General features: G+C 38.6%; 1 protein-coding gene across 3 annotated transcripts in view; it reads left to right on the plus strand.

Moving 5' to 3' along the window:
* Positions 1 to 14,959, plus strand: part of LOC143877450 (PH, RCC1 and FYVE domains-containing protein 1-like) — a 45,856-nt gene that overhangs the window by 22,316 nt on the left and 8,581 nt on the right. For 2 of the 3 annotated variants that reach the window (XR_013250626.1, XM_077379491.1), the window contains exons 3-7: positions 1,403 to 1,492; positions 1,620 to 1,706; positions 1,817 to 1,936; positions 5,189 to 7,306; positions 7,398 to 7,544. Coding sequence is in view for 1 of the 3 variants with exons in the window: in XM_077379491.1 (XP_077235606.1) it covers positions 1,403 to 1,492; positions 1,620 to 1,706; positions 1,817 to 1,936; positions 5,189 to 7,306; positions 7,398 to 7,544 (2,562 nt within the window). In the remaining 2 variants the exon portion in view is untranslated. The remainder of the gene's footprint in view (positions 1 to 1,402; positions 1,493 to 1,619; positions 1,707 to 1,816; positions 1,937 to 5,188; positions 7,307 to 7,397; positions 7,545 to 14,959) is intronic. The other variant, XR_013250627.1, reaches the window with a different exon arrangement.

The raw sequence follows: 14,959 nt of genomic DNA on the forward strand, positions 1-14,959 counted from the left end.
TGGGTGAGTTCATAAAGAAATATCAATTCAGAAGATAGATCAGATCTGTTCAGATTGTTCGTCTGAATTGTCTTAGTCAAACGTAACCATCCATGGAAACTTTAAAATTGAAAATCCACAATTATCGAGAGCTTTTCAAATTTGAACTAGAAGAAAAAAGTAGATGGTGAAGATATTATCGTAGAAGATGGAGAACGAAAGAAAGTTTAAAGTTATTCACTCTAGGTCCTGACACCACTGGATCGAGGGTGTCACACCCACGAACGATCGAGAAATTACTTCAAGGTCTGAGGAGAAAAAGAGTTCTTCAAGCTGCAAGCAAAACCTCTTTTCTTTTCATGAACATGACATGTCTCAAGAGATTGCCCTAATACCTAAATGTATAGAGAAACAAAGGACTTCTACAGAATTCCAAAACCCTAACTCATGACTCCCTCTGGATAAAAATAACCTTCTCTAGAAACCTCCCTACAAAACCTTCCAAAATAAGTGAAAGTTATTTTAACTTTAAGTCGCTTAAGTGCCATAACTGTTAAAAAAAGACATACATCCCTACTAAGATAATAAATGACTCTATTTAACCATTTAACTCTACATAGGGGTCATTTCTTCAGTGAAGCTCCAAACCGAGGTATGGGATTAACTAGCTTGACCTGGGGTGTCATTGAAATGGTCATTTTACCCTTGTTCCTACGGCTGTAAACTTTAAATTGATCCCTATCAGTCACTGGGGTGGGCAGTGCCAGGTAGAGTTTAGCAGCAGCATAGTGTATTTGTTGAGGCCTAGCATAAACTAGAAGGTGCTGATATGCACTTGGTGTTCTATGTAGCATGGAGAATAGGAGTGGAGTGTGAATCTTAGAAAGAGCCTGGCTTGATGCTAGGATGTAATTCAAAACTCCAAAGAATGTCTATAATTCTCGGTTATGTAAACTGTAGGAAAGCCCTAAAACAATAATACAAAAATGTTATTAATTAATAACTGACATGTACATTTGGAATTCCATGTTGTGTACTATCATGATTTGATGAATCCTGCTTGAAAGATTAGGATACGTACATTAAAGTACATTTTAATATTTCTCTTCGGGAAATGATAAATGCGACCCTTTCCCCCAGCTGCACTGTATCTATGACTGCAAAGTGGTTGTTGTACATTGCATGGGCAGGAATGCAGGCACCTGATTGGCATCGTACACTGCAGCTCGGTGTCCCAAGTAATGGAAAGGGGCGCATTTATCATTCCCCTTCTCTTTTGATACTTTTTTCTTATTGGCTACTGTATTAGAATACCGATGTTATGTTATTAAGATTTCGTGATTTTGATTGTAGACACGTGCTATTAAGGCTTTAAGTTTGTTGTGCTATTTATAAATTACTTGTTTGTATCCATGATTCACAGGATGAATCATCATTGATCTGGCTTTCAAGCAGTGGAGAAAGGAATTTGAAGTTAGCTTCTGTCTCTAAAATTAACCCTGGACAGCGAACTGTGAGATTTTCTGATTGTTTAGTTTTTATGTTTATTTTTTTTTGTAAAGCTTAAAAATTTCTATTTTTTATCCTAGGAATAAATTTTTGGCTTCTATTTATTCAACTTTGTTTGCATAACTTTTCAGTCTGTTTTCCAACGTTATTTGTGCCCTGAGAAGGACTATTTGTCGTTTTCACTTATATACAATAATGGCAAACGATCTCTTGATCTGGTTAGTATACCTATTTTGTGGTTCTTCTAGAATTTACCGGATTATTATCTCTTGAATTTCTGTGCACTGGCGTTCTTGTTTCTTCGATTTGATATGTTGCCACTTCTTAGATTTGCAAGGACAAAGTTGAAGCAGAGGTGTGGTTTACTGGCCTCAAGGCATTGATTTCTTCAGGTCTATGTGGACGTTCAAAAATTGATGGGTGGAGTGATGGAGGGCTCTATTTTGATGTAATATATATATATCTGAGAACCATTTCTATGAGTGTCTTTTTTTTTAATGATTTTAGGAGTGTCTGTTGTTCAAATAAGTATCTTTTGACATTATCCATCTTTGCACTAAACTCCCTCTAAATGTAAACATGGAGTATCCTCAGCTACACTTATATAAATTGGATTCCCATGTGGCTGTCAGGGGCATATCATCTTTTTTTTTCCTATTAAGTTTCTCTGCATGATTACCAGACTGTAATTTTGCAAATCTTTGTTGTACAATGGATCCATAGAAGTTGGCTTGTGAGAAAAATGATTCTAAATATACTATCTCTTGATGTGAATTTGCAAGTAACATATTTCATTCTGTACACATGCATATTATGTTGCATTGAAACATTAATGTACCTTTAGATCTCTTAATATATTTAGTTTGATAAACCAGTGACCAGTCCATATATTCATGGTTGTGCCATTTACTGCAAATTGTCATCACCCTAACTCTTCATAAGCATGAGATCTTTTAACCATTTTTTCTAAGAAAAATCAATACCTTGCTAAACTTTGTTGCACATTTTCTTTTTATGTTTTGGAAATTAGTTCGATTCTGCTGCCCTTCGTTGAGTCGCATGTGGCACTACTTTCTTTCTCAGTTTTCCTTACATCATACATAATTGTACCGTTTTCATAATATTTTGAGCACATCCCATCTCGACAAGACATCAATTGTTTTTGTTTTATAATACATACACATACATTAGGTGGTAAATAAATATAAAAAATAATATAGTATTTTTGTTCTTTTTCTTGTTCTAAAACTTTGCCTTTTTTTTTCATTTTCCCGTTTTTCTTTGATGAAAAAAACTAAGGAAACCGAAAATTCAAAATCTCCTGAGATACACCCATTCTAAGAAATTCCCAAGAATGACTATGGCTGTGAATTGAGTTCACGTTTGCTCAGAAGATATTGAGATTGACTATATTTGTTGATAAGCATGTGATTTTCTCATCACTTGGTCTCGAAATGCACTAGTGCATATCTTTCGACCACAAATTCCTGATTACTTTTATTTCTAATGATTTGTTGGCATATTTATGTTTTGATACTTTTATTTGATTCCAAATTTTTTTGCTGGTGAGCTTATCAAAGCCTTTCTGGTCTTCTTGTGTGTCAATTTATCTACAGCTGGAACTACATTTTTTTGGTAGGTAAGGATGGAACCTTTAGACCTCCAAGTCGAGGGACAAAGCCTTGACCATTGAGCTAGAGGCTCAATCCCAAACAACTGGAACTATAAGTCTGCTGTCAACTTAATAATTATAGGAATGAACAAATTATGTAATACTAGGGGTGTAAATGGATATTCGAAAATTCGACTGTCCGCATCCGAATCCGTTTAAAGCCAATATTATCCGAATCCGTTTCAGGCGGATATTATCCGAATCTGTTTATGAGATATCCGGCTCTTGGCAGATGCAAATCTGGTAAATGGGATATCCGATCCGTTTAACATCTGAATCCGAGAAGTAAATCCTTTTTATTTATTATTAAGAATTTTCTTTTTAGAAAAAAAAAACAAAAACAAAAACTGTTTTGGGTAGTAAATGAAGGAATCTCTCATTTTAAGGGCATTCTTGGAGTTTGACATGGCTTCTTTATGAAGCAGCAAATGTGGGTTGTAGGATGAAAGAGACAAATGGATGATGGTGATTGAAAGAAGATGACGTAGCTTCTAGAGAATTCTAAAGCAAAAAGGCCATCTAGGTCATTGATGGTAAATGGACGGCTCAGATCAATTTTTCAACTTAGGGTTATATAAAAAGCCAAAATGCAATTAAAAGAGGGGACTTCTACGGTTTGCAAAGAGAAGCAAGAGAGAGGAGAAAGGAGGAGGCTGAGACAACATCTTCGGCATTCCTTGCTGCCTCCAACCCCACCAAAATCCACCGCCGTCCCTCTCCACCTTCTCATAGCCACCTCCATCACCGCCAGTCATCTCCACCTCTAACCCAATCCCCATCTCCATACCCATTTCTCTTCATCTTCCACCATCAGCACTCTCACTTCATCTGTTCAAAATAGCACAAACCCATTCCATTATATACAAAAAAAAAAAAAAAACTCAAAGACCACTTACCAACACCATCATCTATCCTCACGGCCTCTCTCTCTCTCTGCCTTTGTGTTAAAAGAAAGAAGAAGATCTCATATATTTTAGGGTTTGAGAGTTAATTTTGTGAAGAGAAAGTAGAGAGGTCTTGGTTTTAGGGTTTGGAAAATTCATTCGAGGAGTAAGAAGGAGAAGAAAAATAAAGTGTTGCAATAAAATTTTCGAATTTACTGGATAAACGGATACGAATAATATCCGAATTCGAACAATATCCGATGGATACGAATTCGGTGATAGATATTAAATATCTGTCAAATTCGAATCTGAATCCAAATTCGGATAGTGTATACTGCAATCGAATTCGGATATAGCCATATCCGCTTGGAATTTGTTCCGTTTACACCCCTATGCAATACACTGAACAAAGTTTTACAAGATAAGGTGCACTTACAAGAAAGTATTATAATACTACACATAGTAGTAGTATTAGAAGAAGAATACTCAAATATTGAAATAGTAAATTAATAATAATACACTAATACTAGTTTGTTGTGAATTTTTTCAAAAATACTGGGAAGTGGCATGAGGGGGGTTTGATTCTTGGTGGGAAGAAGCTTCAAATAGAGGCATATTTCCTCCATCTTATACCAAAGAAAGTAAGTATCTTGTTATTAATTCATTAATTGTAACCTTTAAAAGAGTCACGGGGCTTTCCTAGTTGTCATAAATACCTTCAATAAGATATATGGAAGACAATGTTCTTCTTGATAGTATACATTGAGTGAAAATGATGAATAAAGGAATTCAGTTAATCTGGTAGATAACTTAAATGTAGATCTTTTGAATAAAGGAATTCATTTGTGAACTAAAACTAGCATTTTACAATTCATAGAAGAAAACTAAATCTCTTGTCAGGAATTAGGATTACGTTTAAAGCCTAAGATGAGCAAGATGTTATTCTTTCCCTTGGATCAAGAATTATATTCTCTATTAGAATCTTCTTGTTAGAATTGTATAGGCTCAATTCACTTTCCTTACATTTGTCTTCCATAAATTATTTTCTGGATGTATCACAATTTATCTTAGAAAATGATGCATTTATAGTGTCTGTTCAGTTTCACAACATGGTTGATAAATGATTTCATGGAACTTATTTCAGGATAGCAAAGACTTAACATCTAACAGCCCTAGCGACAGTTCTGTTGGAGCCCCACCAGATATTAGCTCTCCAGAAACTTCTCTTAGTAAGAGTACTAATACTTTGCTTCAAATTTATTCTCCTGAAAATCTACTACATTCAGAAAGCTCAGATGTAACATCAGACCTCAAAAATATGCAAGTAAAAGGAACCAATTCAGATGCCTTTCGAGTTAGTGTCTCTAGTGCCCCAAGCACTTCCAGTCATGGTTCTGCACATGATGACTGTGATGCTTTGGGGGATGTTTACATTTGGGGTGAAATTATTTGTGAGAACTCTTCAACGGGTGGTCCTTATAAAAGCATTCATCCTTCAAGCACAAGAACTGATGTGCTACTTCCCAAGCCCTTGGAGTCTAATGTGGTTTTGGATGTCCATCGTGTAGCATGTGGGGTCAAGCATGCCGCACTGGTTACTAGGCAAGGAGATGTTTTTACATGGGGTGAGGAATCTGGAGGACGTGTGGGCCATGGAGTGGGTAGAAATGTTATCCAACCTCGTCTTGTCGAATCTTTAGCCATCTATAATACTGAGCTTGTTGCTTGTGGAGAGTTCCATACTTGTGCTGTTACTTTTGCTGGTGAACTTTATACATGGGGGGATGGCACACATAGCGCTGGGCTTCTTGGTCATGGTTCTGATGTTAGTCACTATATACCCAAGAGAGTTTTAGGTCCTTTGGAGGGACTTCAGGTAGCTTCAGTCACGTGTGGCCCGTGGCATACGGCCTTGGTAACATCAAGTGGGCAGCTATTCACATTTGGCGATGGAGCATTTGGTGTCTTGGGTCATGGTAATAGTGAGAGTGTTGCATATCCAAGAGAAGTAGAATCTTTGATGGGACTAAAGACAATTGCTGTTGCATGTGGAGTGTGGCATACTGCCGCTGTGGTGGAGGTTATCGTGGCACAGTCCAGTTCCAGTATTTCTTCCGGAAAATTATTTACTTGGGGTGATGGGGACAAGAACCGTCTTGGTCATGGAGATAAGGAAGCACGACTGAAACCCACTTGTGTCCCATCACTTATTGATTACAATTTTCATAAGCTGGCTTGTGGGCATAATCTTACAGTTGGATTGACAACGTCGGGAAATGTTTTTACCATGGGAAGTACTGTTTACGGTCAACTTGGAAATCCTCGCTCTGATGGAAAGTTACCTTGCATTGTAGAAGATAAACTTGTTGGTGAATTTGTGGAAGAGATTGCTTGTGGGTCATACCATGTGGGAGTTCTAACATCAAGGAATGAGGTATACACATGGGGTAAGGGAGCCAATGGAAGGTTGGGCCATGGAGACATTGAAGACCGGAAAACACCTACCCTTGTTGAAGCTCTGAAGGATAGACATGTTAAAAATATTGCTTGTGGCTCAAACTTCACAGCAACTGTTTGTCTTCATAAGTGGGTATCTGGCGCTGAGCAGTCTCAGTGCTCAACTTGTAGACAGGCATTTGGATTTACTCGAAAGAGGCATAATTGCTACAACTGTGGACTTGTACACTGTCATTCTTGTAGTTCCAGAAAGGCTTTAAGGGCATCATTGGCTCCTAATCCTGGCAAGCCATATCGTGTATGTGATCCCTGTTATACCAAGCTAAATAAAGTGTCCGAAGGCGGCGGTAATAATATCAAGAGGATTATTATTCCCCGTCTTTCAGGTGAAAACAAAGACAGGTTAGACAAGGCGGATATAAAATTTTCAAAGAGCGCACTCCCTACCAATCTTGATTTGATTAAGCATCTAGATACCAAGGCAACCAAACAAGGAAAGAAGACTGATTTTTCTTTAACTTTTCTTCGAGTTTCTCCATATCCCTCATTGCTACAATTAAAAGATTTTTCTTTTCCTAGAACAGTTGATCTCCGTCGAACAGTTCCTAAGCTAGTTCATACTCCAGTAGTTCAGTCTGGAATAAATTCCAGAGCCGTTTCACCTTTCTCTAGAAAACCTAGCCCTCCACGTTCCGCAACACCGGTTCCTACAACATCAGGCCTTTCTTTCTCCAAAAGTACTGACGATAGTTTGAAGAAAACAAATGAACTCTTGAATCAAGAACTGCAAAAATTGCATGCCCAGGTATATTACTTTTATCCTGTTTCTTATTTTGTTAAATCTAGGATTTTTTTTTGCAGACTGAATTTATTCGTTTACTACGAACCTTATTTAGGTTGATAGTCTGAAACAACGGTGTGAATTTCAAGAATATGAGCTGCAGAAATCAGCAACGAAGGCTCAAGAAGCTGTTTCAATGGCTGCAGAGGAATCTGCAAAGTCTAAAGCGGCCAAAGAAGTTATAAAATCCTTAACTGCACAGGTAATATTCTGATTCATCTCCTGTGTATTTTCTTCTTAAGCTGTGTTGCTTTAATAATAAAGCATCTTCATTCAATTTTTACGGTAGAAAAGCTAGAAGGAAGAAGAAAGTGAAAGGAGAAGAAAAAAAAGTGAATTTGATTCATCTCCTGTGTATTTTCTTGTTAAGCTGTGTTGATTTAATAATAAAGCATCTTCATTCAATTTGTACGGTAGAAAAGCTAGAAGGAAGAAGAAAGAGTGAAAGGAGATGAAAAAAAGTGAATTTGTGGAGGTTAAACTTCAACCCCATGACGCACTTGCTTTCTATATGTCTCACTTCAACTTAATTACAGAAGTTGCCACTAGGGCTATCCATGATGGGCCCATCTTACTAACGTAAATATGCATACGAAATAACTAAAAGAATTACACAAACACATAATGTTAAACAAACTAAACTATCTTCGTAACATTCCCCCTTAGTTATGTGAATACTGTTCCATTTTTTCCGGAACGGGGAAAACATTTCTTACTATTTTACAAAATGTTACAAAGAACAGAAAGAAGCATATCGTCCAAAAGTTCGTTCTCCTGTTCTAGTATGTTTCGTTTTTTTCCTTTGTATCGGATGCAATACCGTGAAATGTCGCCTTCCAGATGAAGTCGATCGGAAACTTTGGAAATTTCTAGGTTTGTCATTTTACAGATTTTGTTTTTTCCCCATTTATACTTATCTATGATCATTTTATAGTTCTTTGAAGGGCGTTTGACCTTTTTTAACCCTCTCTTTTTAAGCCTCCTAAATGAATGAGGATTAAATAAACATCAAAATTATCAAATGCCCCGATTTCTTCATTTTTTTCAATACTTATTTCTACCTCAAATCCTACCCAAAGCTTGAAGACAAGGTTTTCTCCAATTTTTCATGCAAGATCTCCTTCCAATAGTAAGGGAAGGAGTCTTTTCCTTCATTAATCTGGTGGATTTGAACGAGGTACCATAACTTAGGTTTTATTTGTCTTGTCTAGATTTTCTTTTCATTTTTCAGTTAAATCTAAAGCAGAAGATGAGTCCGGGACCTTCCGGAAGAGCATCCTCCACTAGTTCCGCTCTTGCTTAATCGAATGACCTGGTATGGATATATGGTACATTGGCTCCGATTCAACAGAATAAATCCATTTCTATAGTTTGTGTTGAATAACCTGTATTAGGGTAGTTTAGTCATTAGGTGTATGTTAGAGGGTATTGTAGTCTTTGTACTCACTTGCCCTATTTGAGCCTATATATACGTCACTTACATGAGGAGCTCCCTAGTGGAGACTCTCCATCTCTCCATTCCCTTTCTTCTTCCTCTTTCTAACCCTAATCTCATTTCTAACATTGTATTAGAGCTTTAGGTTAGATCTAGGGAAGAAAAAGAAGAAGAGTTACTCTTGCCGCCGTATGCCATCTCTCTTTCTCTCACTATATTTCTCTCTGCAAAGTGTTGTTTGCTATTGTGCTTCTTTTTTTTCGAAAATTTCTCACCATATCCCTATTTTCTCTCCTCAGATCTTCTATTATTTCTCTTTCTCAGCACCTTCCGGAAATAATCGCAAACCCTTCTCTGTTCTTCTCCCTATCGCAAACCCTATCAGTAACACTCCCTTCCGCCTTCACAATCCACACATCTGAAGATTGAAGATGGTTTGGCATTTGTTGTTGCCTTTTTATCTATCTTATATTTCTGATTGGATGGATCGTAATAGCCATTCATCAAGCTTTGGAACACTTATCCTAGTTTAGATCCATAGATTCCAGCACCCATGTAGAGATCTTCTATTTTATCATGTGTCATTCTCAATCACTGCAGATAATGGCTATTCCCCATTTCATTCACTCCAGATATGTCATCCTCAGCCCAGTTTCATGGCATCCTCATCCTCCTCCTCTTCATCTCTCTCTCATACTCACTAGGAGAAAGAGAAGAAACAAGAACCCTTAGGTGGGCTTTGGAATTAGTGAAGAGAGAGGTAATAGGAAAGCTTTGTCTACAAGTTTCAGACCATCATGTCCGTCTTTCTTTCAATAGTTGAAGTTTCAACCCTGTTTGTTCTATCATTCACACTCACCGCTAGGGTTTGATATTGGCACCCCTTGCTTCTAAACCCCATTTGTTCTCTTGGAAGCCAACATTATCTTATGCCCCATATTTGATATTTGCACTCTCATACTCTTTATATTGTTTTTTTGTTGTTCTCTTTTTTTTTTGTCTTGTTGTCATATCTTTCTCTTTACTCTTTCTCTTTCTCTTTCCCTTTCTTGGCTTTCATGGCCTTTGGGTTGTTCTTCAAGGGGCACACCAAGTGTTCGGTGGAATGTCCGAGAGAGGTGTGATGCCTTAGTTGTCTTCATTTCGTTGCAAGTTGAACCTTTAACTTGAGGGGGAGTGTTCTCATGTAGTTCTTTTTTTTTTTCTTAATTTTGTCTTCTTAGTTTTTTTTTTTCCGAAAGTGTTGTCATCTTTGTTGTCTTGTTTTTTTTTGTGTGTGTGTGTGTGTGTGTGTGTGGGGGGGGGGGGGGGGGGGGTTGTCTAGAATTGTTGTATTGGTGTTGTTTTCCCGTTGATTGTCTTGTTGTCGTTTCCACATGATGCAGATTCGTGTTGTCTTTTTATTGTCGTTTCTTGTCTTCAGGCTCATGTAGTCTCGCCCGTGGGGAGTATTGTTGGTGATTTTGTACTCCGTCTCCCTCGTCATGTGTCTTCTCTTTCATGCCTTCTCTTAGCGTAGTTTTACGCATTACTCTTATCCGGCTTAATGCCTTATCCTATCTTTTTCGGGTGATGGTTTCCATTCCCATCGTTGGTCGGCTCTCTTACAGGCGACAGTCTCTTCCTGTTGACCTCTCTTTTCTGGGCGATGGTGTCCCCATCGTTGGTCGGCTCTCTTTTTAGGAGACGATGTTTATGCCGTCGACCTTGTCTCCAGACGATGGTGTCCCTATCGTTGGTTGGTCATCTTCTCCTGCCTTTTCTTTCTATCTTCAGGCGACAATGTTCATGTCGTCGATCTTGTCACTAGATGATGGTTTCCCCATCGTTGGTTAGTTATCCTCTCCCTCCTTTTCTTTCTATCGTCAGGCGACGATGTTTATGCCGTCGACCTTGTCACCAGACAATGGTTTCTCCATCGTTGGTTGGTTATTCTCTTCCTCTTCTTATGTTCAGGTGACGGTTTCCCCGTTGACCTTGTCTCCGATGGTTTCCCCATCGGTAGTTATCTTTCCTTAGCGTTGTGTTACTTCGCCAGTGTTCGCCGTGCGCACCTTTGGTGTGCCCCTTTTGCTTGCTAGATCGTTGTTGTTCCTGCCATGGCGCCTCCATTGCTTGCAATATGCAGATTTGTTCATTGTGCTCTCATTCAAGGAGAGGCCTTGGTTGATCGCTCTCGCCGTTGTGCTATTTCAGGAGGAGCTGCTCCTTTTTTTTATGGCCATTGATCTTGATGCTGTTCCTTGTGGCCGTTCCTGTCTTTTATTATTATTATTATCATGCTTTCATTATGTATTCGCCACACTAGCTTGAGGATGAGTGTTATACCAAGCTAGATGTGTGTATGAGCTTATTGTACATTTTTGTTATTTTTAGTTGTTGTTGTAGTCTCCGTTGTAGCAAGCTGGAGTTCCTTAGTAGATAAAATCCAGCTTGAGGGGGAGTGTTGAATAACATGTATTAGGGTAGTTTAGTCATTAGGTGTATGTTAGAGGGTAGTGTAGTCTTTGTACTCACTTGCCCTATTTGGGCCTATGTACATCACTTACATGAGGAGCTCCCTAGTGGAGACTCTCCATCTCTCCATTCCTCTTCCTCCTCTTTCTAACCCTAATCTCATTTCTAACAGTTTTCAATAAGCTTATATCAAATGGAGATGCTACACAACTAAAAGGAACATGTAGCGGGCATTCTGGGTGAAGTAAAATGGAACGTCAAAAAACTTTTGGATGATTACAAAAAGAAAAAAAATCTAGAAAGAATAGTTATGCTAGAAATTTCTAATCCATACGATATGCCAATGAAGCTGAAGTGGAGGATGATGAGGATGTTGGTATTACTAGCCCCACTAGGAGCTAGATTAGGGGAAAAGGATAGATAAAATGCCTTAAAAGGGAGTTGAATGGAGAAATAGAGATTCTAAGGGTGTAGGAAATTTCTGCTATGCAAACAATCCTTAGAGCTCAACCAGACATAAAAAACATAAAAAATGCTTTGGCTACGACATAATAGGATGACATGGCAGTTGGCATGCTCAGCTATAATGTTAATATATCTTTCAATATTGCCAACTCTCCATATTGGCAACTAATGCTTGATGCTGTAAATGCAGTTGGACTGGGGTATAAGGCAACCTCATTCCGTGACTTAAGGGGCTCAATATTGAAGAAAACAATGTATGAACATCAAGACTGGATGAGGTTAAGTTCTCATAGAAATCATTGTTTGAACGGACATCAAACAATATTTGTTAAATAACTTATTAGTTTATTGCCCCAAATGAGATGTTTTTCTTGTGGATGCATCTGGCACAATGAAGAATGTCGGTGCTTTATTTTTTATTTTTTGATTCCATTGGTACAGAAGTTTGTCATACAACGTCGTGTAGTTTATAACTCACATTAATCCTAGGGATTTGCTAGTGTTCATCGCAGAAGGCATTTCACGGATGGGCTGTTGCATGTGAGAGCAGCCACACCGGCTCACTTTTCAGCAGATTTGTCTTCATTCATGATGTGGCTGCTCTCACGTGCAACAGCCCATCCACGAAATGCCTTCTGCGAAGGACGCTAGTGAATCCTTTAATCCTAATTACAAAGCTGTAATGAAGAAATGGGAGATTAAATAGGGAAATTTCTATTGGACACTATGTGCGGCTCCCTGCATAGAACTTAGCCAACCCAAAAGAGTTTTCAATCAATGTTAACATGATAGAGAGAGATCGAAATATAACCTTATTTATCTATTACTATGGACATTTGTTGCACTTGTTGAGGAATAATTTACAAAATGGAGAAATTTGTGTCGTCCTGCTTGGATGAGATTTGCGTCAATTTTTTTGACCATATAGAGCCTTATACAAAGTATTATGGTGCATAGGAAAGCCCTGTAACATATGTTTGTGTTTGATGACTATTCTTATATTACGTATGTCAGACATCTGCTTAGTTAGGAGACACTCTTATGCAACGTTGGTTGTGTCGAGACCAAGAAATAATGCTTGTATATCCTTGGAGGTGGCCAAACTGTACACGGCTAGTTTTCTCACTTGCAGCTTCCATCAGTTGGACACTACAAAATGGATGTTACAGTGACACTTGATTCTGAAGCTTAACACACACGCACGCACGTTTTTCTGATTCAGATTTAATCAGAGAAGTAGAAGACGAGAAGGTGAAGGGTTTTCATGATATAAAACCCTGGGCCTAGGCTAATTTGAGCCTTCGGGAGGATTAGTGTGCAAGATGGTATAGATCTGGATCTTCCAAAGGAATAACATTGATTTTTGGTCCTAGAAAATAAGGACACTTTTTGGTCCTAGGACACACACACACACACACACATATATATATATATATATATATATATGAGTTAAGTGAAGCTACACATGTGTAGCTAACTTAGCTACACCGACGGCTTAAAATACAGTGGGCCCACATTATTTGGGTGATCCAAACCATTCATTTGATAGGACCTCACATTGATAGGGTGTGCCCAAAAAATCTGCTCCATTGGATGATCTCAACCCTTCAAACTGTGGAGGCAAAAATGGACAGATTTGTGAAGGTTTTTACACGTCCATTTTTGCCTCCACAAATCGTAGGGTTGGGATGATCCTATGGAGCTGATTTTTTGGGCACACCCTATCTATGTGAGGGCCCATCAAATGAATGGTTTGCATCACCCAAACAATGTGGGGCCCACTGTATTTTAAGCTGTCGGTGTAGCTAAGTTAGCTACACGTATGTGTAGCTACACTTTTCTCTCTCTCTCTCTCTCTCTCTATATATATATATATATATATATATATATATATATATATATATAGAGAGAGAGAGAGAGAGAGAGAGAGATTGTGCGCTCAAGCGCACCAAAAAAATGGTGCGCTTGAGGCGTTATAACGCTCCCATTGGTTCTGCTATGTGGGACCCAAACATTTAAACAAATGGGAGGCGTTATAACGCCTCAAGCGCACCAGTTTTTTGGTGCGCTATATATATATATATATATATATATATATATATATATATATATATATATAGAGAGAGAGAGAGAGAGAGAGAGAGAGAGAGAGAGAAGGGTTGCTGTGCTCGTCACAGAAACAGGGGGGTGGGGCCATTGTGGGGGGGGGTTGATCCTAACCATTCATTTGGAAGGCACCATCATGGATGGGGGGCCTACCAAAAATCAGCTCCATTGGATCACCAATGGGTGTCCATTTGTGGGGCCAAAAATGGACAGATACTGTTTGTCCACAAATCTGTCCATTTTTGGCCCCACAAATGGACACCCTAAGGTGATCCAATCGATCTGATTTTTGGTGGACACCCTCCCCATAAAAGGGCCCATCAAATGAATGCTTTGGATCCCACCCAAAATGTGGCCCACCCCTGTTTTTGGGCTCGAGCGTAGCTAAGCTTAGTCGCGCTCAAGCGCAACAACTCTATCCTCATATATATATATATATACATATACAGAGAGAGAGAGAGAGAGAGAGAGAGAGAGAGAGAGAGAGAGAGAGAGAGAGAGAGAGAGAATGGTTTCTAAACAAAAGTGTAGATAAGTTATCTACACACTAGCTTAAAATGCAGTGGAGGGCATATTGTTTGGGAAAACGGTTTCTACACACAAGTGTAGATAAGTTATCTACACACTAGCTTAAAATACAGTGGAGGGCATATTGTTTGGGTGATCCAAATCATTCATTTGATTGGCCTTCACATAGATAGGGTGTCCACAAAAAATCAGCTCCATAGGATCATCCCAACCCTACGATTTGTGGAGGTAAAATGGACGTGTATAAACCTTCACAAATATGTCCATTTTTTGCCTCCACGGTTTGAAGGGTTAGGATGATCCTATGAAGCTGATTTTTTGGGCACACCCTATCTATGTGAGGGCCCATCAAATGAATGCTTTGAATCACCCAAACAATGTGGGCCCCCACTGTATTTTAAGCTAGTGTGTAGATAACTTACCTACACTTGTGTGTAGAAACCGTTTTCTCTCTCTCTCTCTCTCTCTATATATATATATATATATATATATGAGGAAAGTGTTTCTAGTCGGCCGACTAGAGAACCTTCTCTAGTCCGCTGCCCAGAAACACAGTGCGCCAACATTGTTTGGGTGAACCGAAACATTCATTTGATAGGCCTGACATGGATAGGGTGTGCTAAAAA

This window comes from Tasmannia lanceolata, unplaced genomic scaffold (assembly GCF_043159265.1).
Source record: "Tasmannia lanceolata isolate RefF3 unplaced genomic scaffold, GAP_Taslan_0.1 ptg000005l, whole genome shotgun sequence".
Lineage (NCBI taxonomy): Eukaryota > Viridiplantae > Streptophyta > Magnoliopsida > Canellales > Winteraceae > Tasmannia > Tasmannia lanceolata.